This window comes from Takifugu flavidus, chromosome 21 (assembly GCF_003711565.1).
Source record: "Takifugu flavidus isolate HTHZ2018 chromosome 21, ASM371156v2, whole genome shotgun sequence".
Lineage (NCBI taxonomy): Eukaryota > Metazoa > Chordata > Actinopteri > Tetraodontiformes > Tetraodontidae > Takifugu > Takifugu flavidus.
Genome location: NC_079540.1, coordinates 7093755 through 7102806, shown reverse-complemented (window position 1 = coordinate 7102806; position 9052 = coordinate 7093755). Strand labels below are relative to the sequence as shown.

Sequence of the window (9052 nt, the reverse complement as noted above, 5' to 3'; positions counted from 1 at the left end):
GAGGAACCAAACTACAACACCATGGTGGAGAAATGGAGCTTATTCTGGGATGTTCTCACAAAAACGGTGGAATTACGCTCGTCTGGATTTTATGTTGTCAAAAATACAACAACGGTTCCCTACTGTCAACGTTCCTGCCTGGTTCTGGAGGTGGTTCTGGAGGTGGCTCTGAAGGTGGTTCTGGAGGTGGCTCTGGAGGTGGTTCTGGAGGTGGCTCTGAAGGTGGCTCTGGAGGTGGTTCTGGAGGTGGTTCTGGAGGGGTGGCTCTGAAGGTGGCTCTGGAGGTGGTTCTGGAGGTGGTTCTGGAGGTGGCTCTGGAGGTTGCTCCAGTCTTTTGGGTTGTGGTGAAAACCCGCCTGAACTGGTCCCACTGGTTTTGTGTGGCTCCGACGTTGGAGATGGTTTCTTAGACTATTAAAAACAACCTCGGAGCTAAAATGGCTGTTTGCTTTTGTTCCCGTCGTCCCCTTTAGGCTTCAGACACACAGTTACTGGGAACACTGGGAGCACTGGGAACACTGGGAGCACTGGGAACACTGGGGGCACTGGGAACACTGGGGGCACTGGGAACAGTGGGAGCAGTGGGAACAGTGGGGGCACTGGGAACAGTGGGGGCACTGGGAACACTGGGGGCACTGGGAACACTGGGAGCACTGGGAACACTGGGGGCACTAGGAACAGTGGGGGCACTGGGAGCAGTGGGAACACTGGGGGCACGGGAACACTGGGAGCACTGGGGGCATGGGAACACTGGGGGCACTGGGGGCACTGGGAACACTGGGGGCACTGGGAACACTGGGAACACTGAGAGCAGTGGGAACACTGGGGGCACTGGGAGCACTGGGGGGGCACTGGGAGCAGTGGGAACACTGGGAACACTGGGAACAGTGGGAGCAGTGGGAACACTGGGGGCACTGGGAACACTGGGAGCACTGGGACACTGGGGGCACTGGGAACAGGGAGCACTGGGAACACTGGGGGCACTGGGAACAGTGGGGGCACTGGGAACACTGGGAGCACTGGGAACACTGGGGGCACTAGGAACAGTGGGGGCACTGGGAGCACTGGGAACACTGGGGGCACTGGGAACACTGGGAACAGTGGGGGCACTGGGAACACTGGGAGCACTGGGAACACTGGGGGCAGTAGGAACACTGGGAACACTGAGAGCAGTGGGAACACTGGGGGCACTGGGAACATTGGGGGCACTGGGAACATGGGGGCACTGGGAACACTGGGGGCACTGGGAACACTGGGAACACTGAGGCAGTGGGAACACTGGGGGCACTGGGAAAACTGGGGGCACTGGGGGCACTGGGAACACTGGGGGCACTGGGAACACTGGGAACACTGAGAGCAGTGGGAACACTGGGGGCACTGGGAGCACTGGGGGCACTGGGAGCAGTGGGAACACTGGGAACACTGAGAGCAGTGGGAACACTGGGGACACTGGGGGCACTGGGAACACTGGGGGCACTGGGAGCAGTGGGAACACTGGGGGCACTGGGAGCAGTGGGGCACTGGGAACACTGGGGGCCACTGGGAACACTGGGAGCACTGGGAACACTGGGGGCACTGGGAACACTGGGGGCACTGAGAGCAGTGGGAACACTGGGGGCACTGGGAACACTGGGAGCACTGGGAACACTGGGAACAGTGGGGGCACTGGGAACACTGGGAGCACTGGGAACACTGGGAACACTGGGGGCACTGGGAACACTGAGAGCAGTGGGAACACTGGGAGCACTGGGAACACTGGGAACACTGGGGGCACTGAGAGCAGTGGGAACACTGGGGGCACTGGGAACAGTGGGGGCACTGGGAACACTGGGGGCACTGGGAACACTGGGAGCAGGGGAACACTGGGGGCACTGGGAACACTGGGGGCACTGAGAGCAGTGGGAACACTGGGAGCACTGGGAACACTGGGAACACTGGGGGCACTGGGAACACTGGGAGCAGTGGGAACACTGGGGGCACTGGGAACACTGGGGGCACTGAGAGCAGTGGGAACACTGGGGGCACTGGGAACACTGGGAACACTGGGAGCACTGGGAACAGCTATCAGCAAAAACTGGTGCTGCTTCCCTGCTGACACTCACACACCCACTCACACACACCCACACACACACACACACCACACACACACCCACACAACACACCCACACACCACACACACACACACACACACACACCACACACACACACACACCACACCCACCCACCCACCCACACACGCACACACACACACACGCACCACCCACGCACACACACCCACACACACACCCACCCACACACACACCACACACACACCCACCACACACACACACACACACCCACACCACACACACACACACACCCACACACCACCCACACACACCCACCACACACACCCACACACACCACACCCACACACCCACACACAACACCCACACACACACCCACCCACACACACACCCACACACACACCCACCCACCCACCCACTCACACACACCCACCCACTCCCCCCCCCCACACACACACACCCATTGTAGAGGGTTGCACGTGTGTGTGTTCTGGTTCTGTTGGGTCCGTATGTGACCGTGTTGCTTCCCTTCTCTCTTCACATGAGTCCAAATGGAATCAACTCAAATCAACGATCATCTGAATTTAAATCGGAAGACTGGATTTTATACAAAGATTCCATGAAGTTTATCTTGGAATCATCGTTTTCCTTCTCCTTCCTACTCTCTAGTCCTCTCTTTCCTTTCCTTTCCTTTCCTTTCCTTTCCTTTCCTTTCCTTTCCTTTCCTTTCCTTTCCTTTCCTATGAAGACTTCCTCTTAAAGCAGAGCTTTTATTCTGGAATTGGGAAACTGAGGACTTCCCATCAGCTGACCTTAGAGGTCGGAGAGCTTAGAGGTCGGAGACCTTTGAGGGGAGGAGATCTTGTGAGATCTTTTATCCGTGTTTGGGGGGAAATGATATCAAATGAGATCAAACGAGATCAAACGAGATCAGGCAACTTTAAAGCATCAGAACAGGTTTTAGCACCTGGCTGAAGGTCACCTGGAGGGAGGAGAGTCCAGGTGCGTCCCGCTGGGACGAGCCCCCGACCCAAATGAATGTTCCGTACGTATTTGGTTGGTCCAGTTGACCCAGTTTGTTCTTTGTTTCTAATGTGACTCAGATGTTTGGAGGTTCCTTATTTATGCTCTTCACACCTTTTGTAATATTCTGTTTTATTCAATGTTGAATGTCGGACAAACCAAAATGTTCTTTTAAGGGTCCTCGATGCCAAAGGTGGAGTCATTTTACTTTAAAAGGTTGCTTATTGCGATTATCTGGGATCCCCAGTGGTTCCGGTCAGAAGGTTCCCGACACCAGATTACCAAACTCTGATTGCGTCACTTTATGGTCGAATTCTGCTGACGCATCGCACCAAAGGTCCGAGTGATTCTCTGGGTCGTTACTGAAACCAACAGCGCAATAACAGAAAGTTCTGACTACCCACGTGGTTCCAGAAGTTCCTCCCTCTTGAGAAGAGCGAGAATCCGGTTCTGTGGGTTCCAGAACTGGACCGGTACGCAAAAAAGCTTAGAGACAAAAGAGATTAGAACGCGTGCGTGCCAGGACTCGGGTCGGTTCTGCTCTTTCGCAACAGGGTTGGCGCGCACGGCACTCACGCGTGTTGCGTACGTGCACAGTGCCGTGCGGACGCTTCCTGCCGCCCCGCCCCCCAGCATTCCGGTGGTTCGGCGCCATGTCGCCAGACCTGGACGCGCGTTTACGCATCTGTCGCGACCCATGTCGCCGAGTCCGGAGCTCTTCCTCCGGCCCAGTTCGGCTTCCTCCGGGCCCAGTTCGGCTTCCTCCGGGCCCAGTTCGGCTCCCTCCGGGCCCGGTTCGGCTCCCTCCGTGCGCACACGGCTCTGAAGCGCTGCAGGCGGCCGTGCGTCGCTCTGCACACGGCCTGAGGCTGTGAGTCACCCGGTGGGGCAGGAGGACCTGAAGCGCCGAGTGCTTTTCCGCGTCATCGTCATCATCATCATCGTCATCATCCTCGCTGGCTCGGAACGCGCAACACCAGACCTCGCCATAACTTTAATGACCCAAGTCCAGGATCTGGGTCCCAGGTGGGTCCTTGCTTCTTTATTTCTTAAAAGTACTTCCTGCATTTTCTTCGTTGCGACTTTGCTTTCATTTTCAGGACATTTCGGAACCAGACATGTTCAAACAGAAGTCTTCGGAGAGGCGTCGGCTGCTGTCCGGGGAGGAGAACTCTTACTCGGCCGCGGGAAGGTGAACTTTGCCTCATTTTACGGGCAGTTTTAAACACGCGGACGAGCTCAAAGACGTCGCGGAACTGTGATGATCCGGGCCGGTGGCGCAGGGGGCGGGGCCACGGTACCGTGAGACTCCAACACTGTAGCTTCAGGGTCGGGTTCTGGTCGTGATGGTCATGTGTCCACCCCCTCCGGTGTCCTCAGCTTCAGGGAGTTCAGGAACCACTGTGGTTATTCTGGGGTGCTGCAGGGGACACGGACGGGTCTGGGTTCAAGTCCCGGTGCGGACAGAACCTGGGAGGTGTTGTGGTCTTCGGGGGAGGGGCCAGGTCACGTACAGGGCTCCGGACTCCTCCTGGGGGGCCTCTAGCTGCTGCTGTTCTGGTCTCTCTGTCTGTGAACAACAACAGAGCAGCTTCCAGGAACCGAGAGGATCCATCACATGTTTTTGGTCGACCCCCCAAGGAGGCAGTCTGCCGGACACAGAGGACTCTGTTCCCTGTGGCCCCCTGCTCGTCCATCACCCCCTGATGGTGTCATCATCTCTATGAAAAAGGGATCGATTGATTCCAATTGTTCAAAGTAAACAGGTTGTTCGAGCGTTAGTTGGTAGAAGCTTCAACCACTGAAGGTGAAACGTGAAGGTTGCTGAGGGGTCTCCTGGGCAGCAGCCCGTCGCTGGGCCACTTAGAGGGGTCATAGGTCATATAGCTCCGGTGGGGCTGGTTTGGCTGACCAACCTGCTCACTCCAGATCACCCGGACTTGAGTCTCGCCCAGGAACAGTCATCCCACCACATTGGTTTGGGGTGATCGTTCCCTTCCTTAGAGCTTCTGTTCAGCACAGAAATCTTCACCTTTCTTTAAGAAACTCATCTGCTGATCACCTGGAGGTGGGAATACCTATAAAAGATCTGCTCTGAGACGGTGAAGGTCCTCTCGCCTGTTCCAAGATGGTGGCGGTGAGCGTTGAGGCGTGTGGGGGCCGTGCTGGAGAAGGTGTCCAAGATAGAGACGTTCCGCTATCATCTGGCCGGGCAGCTGGAAACGCATGTTATTAACCAAATTAACCCATTTTAGTTTCATTTGCTTAAATGTCGCTCCGTTGTGTCGAGATGAATTTCTTGCCGATCTTTCCGGATGTCAAAACTGAGTTAATTTACCTTTTTGGCCGAAGAGGTGAGTTTAGTCGCTTGTTCAGTGTTGGACGATAAAATGGGAAGTTTTATTGGGGAATTTCAAAAGTAATGTATTACATTAGATGAGTCAATTTGCTTCTTCCAATACATTTTCCCCAAAAATTTAATAAAGCTATTTTAAATATGTGCTATATGACACAACGCATCAAAATTCCACGTAAACCTGATACGTTAAGATTTTGACAGCGTGTTCCTCTTCCTGTTTTAGCCGTTGTTGCATTACATGATGATGGTGAGACTCGTTATCTAAGCCAGGAAGGACGTTTGGAACTGTTGGTGACAGATTATTGACATGTGGTCCTTTCAGTGACTCAGCCAGCCAGGAGGAACCCCTGAAAGATGGCGCGCTCAGCATCAAGCATTGCCATGACAACAGTCACTCGCGAGAGGACCGTGAGCAGGAAAAGAAAGTTGCCCGGAGGAGGTTGTATGTGGCCTCTGTCGTCTGTGTGATTTTCATGACGGGTGAAATTCTTGGTGAGTTTACTTGTTTACACCCTTATTTCGTCATAGTTCTGATCCGTTTGGGTCATTTCTTTCTATCAAATGAACGTATTATATTTTATAGGGCGCGGGCATGCTAAAACACACCGCTAGCTTAAACATGCATGCTAGCGTGTGTTTAACTCGGTGCACACACGCGGCGCACCGCTATAAGGCGCCCCGTCCATTTTGGAGAAAGTGCGCCTTATGGTCGTGAAAATACGGTATCTCCAATATTAAAATATAGTCCAGGGAGGTTTTCTGGCCGGCTTTCTCCGAGGGGAGAGGGGTCGCAGGTGAAGGTGTTGTCTACCTGACAGGACGAAGATCCTGGATTCACAGAAACACCTGACAGTTATTAAAAGCACCAACATGTAGGTTGAACAGCCACTCTGTTCCTGAGGAGGAAACACTCGAACCTCGGGGTTCCTTGATAAACACAGCAAAGCAGTGGAAATTCCACAGCTTTCCTTTGGGAAGATGGAAAACATACAAGATCACTATTAGTCCAAGTATGACCCAACCTATGATGAGGAACCCTGAAGAACGTGAACGACCAGGAGTCTCTGGTCTTCTCATGTTCTCGTTGGCTTTACCAAACCTTTGATAACCTTTGACCTCTGCTCTCTGTGCAGGTGGCTACTTCGCCGGCAGCCTTGCTGTGATGACGGACGCCGCCCACCTGCTGGTGGACTTCCTCAGCTTCATCATCAGCTTGTTATCACTCTGGCTCTCCTCCAGACCGCCAACACACAAGCTTAATTACGGCTGGCATCGGGCAGGTACAGCGCTCGCCTCCTCACGTTGTAGTAGCCTTTAGCAGAACGCTGTTGGTTCTGACCTCCAGCTGAGAACAGCCTCAGCAGCAGCTTTGCTCTGTGCTCCTGCAGAGATTCTGGGGGCTCTGCTGTCAGTTTTCACCATCTGGGTGGTGACGGGAGTGTTGGTCTACCTGGCTGTGCAACGTCTCATCAGCAACGATTACACCATCGAGGGCACCATCATGCTCATCACCTCTGCTTGTGCAGTCTTGGCCAATATCATGTGAGAGCAAAGACAGAGAAGCTTTTCAAGATGTCTGTTCTTAGTGGAGTGGTAGATGCAGCAGTAGAGCAGAAACGTAGCGTGAGCTTCATGAGGCTCCTCGTGTGCTCCTCCTCCTCACAGCATGGCCCTCACTCTCCATCAGTCTGGACACGGCCACAGTCACGGGGGGCTTGGCTCAAAGGGTCACAGTCACAAGACGCCTGAGAGGTCCAGTGAGGTCTGTAATGGAGCTGTGGACCCAGAGCAGAACCCAGCCAGGAGAGGTCCGTTCTTGGAATGCTGATCATTATCTCGTGGTGTTTGACATGACAAGTCAGTGAGCGACGTTCTTTCAGGACGCAGGACTCAACAGGCCAACGCCAGCGTGCGAGCAGCGTTCGTCCACGTGGTTGGAGATCTTCTCCAGAGCATCAGCGTGCTCATTAGTGCCATCATTATCTTCTTCAAGGTTTGTCTATTTCAGGAAAAAGCAAAGATAAAAGTCGTTCCCAGCTGAGGAGCCGAGGCTGCTGTTGCTGTGGGGTGAATGCATGTGCTGGGTCATCGCTGCAGCACCAGGGTGGATTATGGGCTGTGGTCCTGCCCGGTCAAGAATAAAACTGTTGAAAAACTGTTGGACAAAAAATACAAATCATCCCTAAAAGCAGAAGACAAGCTGCCACGTCTGCCTTGGGTTTTACAATGTCTCCATTTCCTCTTTTAGCCAGAGTACAAGATGGCCGACCCAATCTGCACCTTTCTGTTCTCCGTGTTTGTCTTGTTCACCACCTTCACCATCATCAGAGACATTCTCATTGTCCTCATGGAAGGTGAGTCCCGAGAAAACTGGTCAAACGCCAAACATCCCAAATCCCCCTTCAGTGTGATCTTCCCCACCTCAGGTGCTCCTGCAGGGTTGAAGTACAGCGACGTGCGGGATGGTTTGCTGGCGGTGAACGGGGTGACGGCCGTGCACAACCTTCACATCTGGGCCCTCACCATGAACCAGGCTGTGCTGACTGCACACGTCGCCATAGGTGAGAGGGCCGTAGACGCGCTGCTCTTTATCTCCAGCTCGCTCTTCTTCTAAGCTAAGATGTGAAGATGTGTGACACAAGGACCGACGCTCTTCTCCTGTTGGCGTGGCTGTTCACTATCACATCTAACTCGCGTTCACTCACAGAAAACTACAGCGGTCACTAAATCTGACGGGTTGTCGCCATCCGGTCACAGAAAGTTCCTTTTGTCCTTTTCAGATGAAACGGCAGATGCTCATTCTGTGTTAAGAGAGATGACTCAGGCCTGTTTCTCTTCCTACAACTTCCACTCTGTTACAATTCAAATGGAGAAACAGTCTGACCTCAAGCCTGGGTGCGACCTGTGTGAGGACCCCCAGCTGTAGGGGCGTTTCTTCAGGTGACCCCTGGCAGGAAGACGTGAAGTCCTGGAGTTTCTCACATTTCTTCCTGTAGTTGTCAGTTTGTGTGTTTATTTTAAGCAGGTCCTCAAACTGCGCTCGTGCTCTCGGCCAGCAGAACCAACCCCACTAATGTGCACGTTTAGCATCGCTGTGCACGTTTGTTCACCAGGAACTTTACTTCATGTCACATTTGTTACTTTACTTCCAATAGAAACGTCCAAAGATCTTTGCTCTTCCTTCTAATGTCGGATTCTTTTACTCTGCTAAAACCTTGTTATTTATAAGTGTTCTGTGCCTTTAAAAGTCTTTAAGCTGAGTTTCCCTCAGAATGAGCTCGTGTTAAACTTGCCTGAGGTGCTAGTTGATTATAGTTAAGCAGACTAGTAGCAGGCGACGGTATCGTCTAATATGTGCCACAAACGTCACCGCAGTATTACTCTGCTATTTCTGAGGGTTTCCAGATTAGGCAATTATGTTCATCTTTGAAAGCTATAAACTAAAAGATTTCAATAAAATATTGCTTTATCAAAAACTGGTATTTCATTTAATGCTGTTAGAATATGACTGCATCTAACTGTAGGTGATGAATAAAGATTTACACAACATGAAGAGTGAATATCCCCAAGTCTATTTGCCTCATCAGCCCGAATTTTATTACAT

At 52.9% G+C, this 9052-nt stretch overlaps 2 protein-coding genes across 9 annotated transcripts in view; both read left to right on the top strand.

Annotated features, from left to right (window-relative positions):
* si:ch211-153f2.3 (uncharacterized) overlaps positions 1 to 438 on the top strand; it is a 1031-nt gene extending 593 nt beyond the window's left edge. For 2 of the 8 annotated variants that reach the window (XM_057020860.1, XM_057020859.1), the window contains exon 2: positions 1 to 438. This exon is cut by the window's left edge. The gene's annotated coding sequence lies outside the window, so the exon portion shown is untranslated. The other 6 variants (XR_008948001.1, XR_008948000.1, XR_008947999.1 and 3 more) reach the window with 6 other exon arrangements.
* A 2578-nt stretch (positions 439 to 3016) lies between these two features.
* LOC130518336 (proton-coupled zinc antiporter SLC30A8-like) lies at positions 3017 to 9001 on the top strand. The gene is made up of 10 exons (XM_057020851.1): positions 3017 to 4115; positions 4190 to 4281; positions 5771 to 5940; positions 6582 to 6728; positions 6837 to 6990; positions 7114 to 7256; positions 7329 to 7441; positions 7697 to 7802; positions 7875 to 8009; positions 8229 to 9001. The coding sequence occupies exons 2-10, from the start codon at positions 4208 to 4210 to the stop codon at positions 8372 to 8374; spliced, it is 1188 nt and encodes a 395-aa protein (XP_056876831.1). The 5' UTR covers positions 3017 to 4115; positions 4190 to 4207; the 3' UTR covers positions 8375 to 9001.
* Positions 9002 to 9052: the final 51 nt, after the last annotated feature.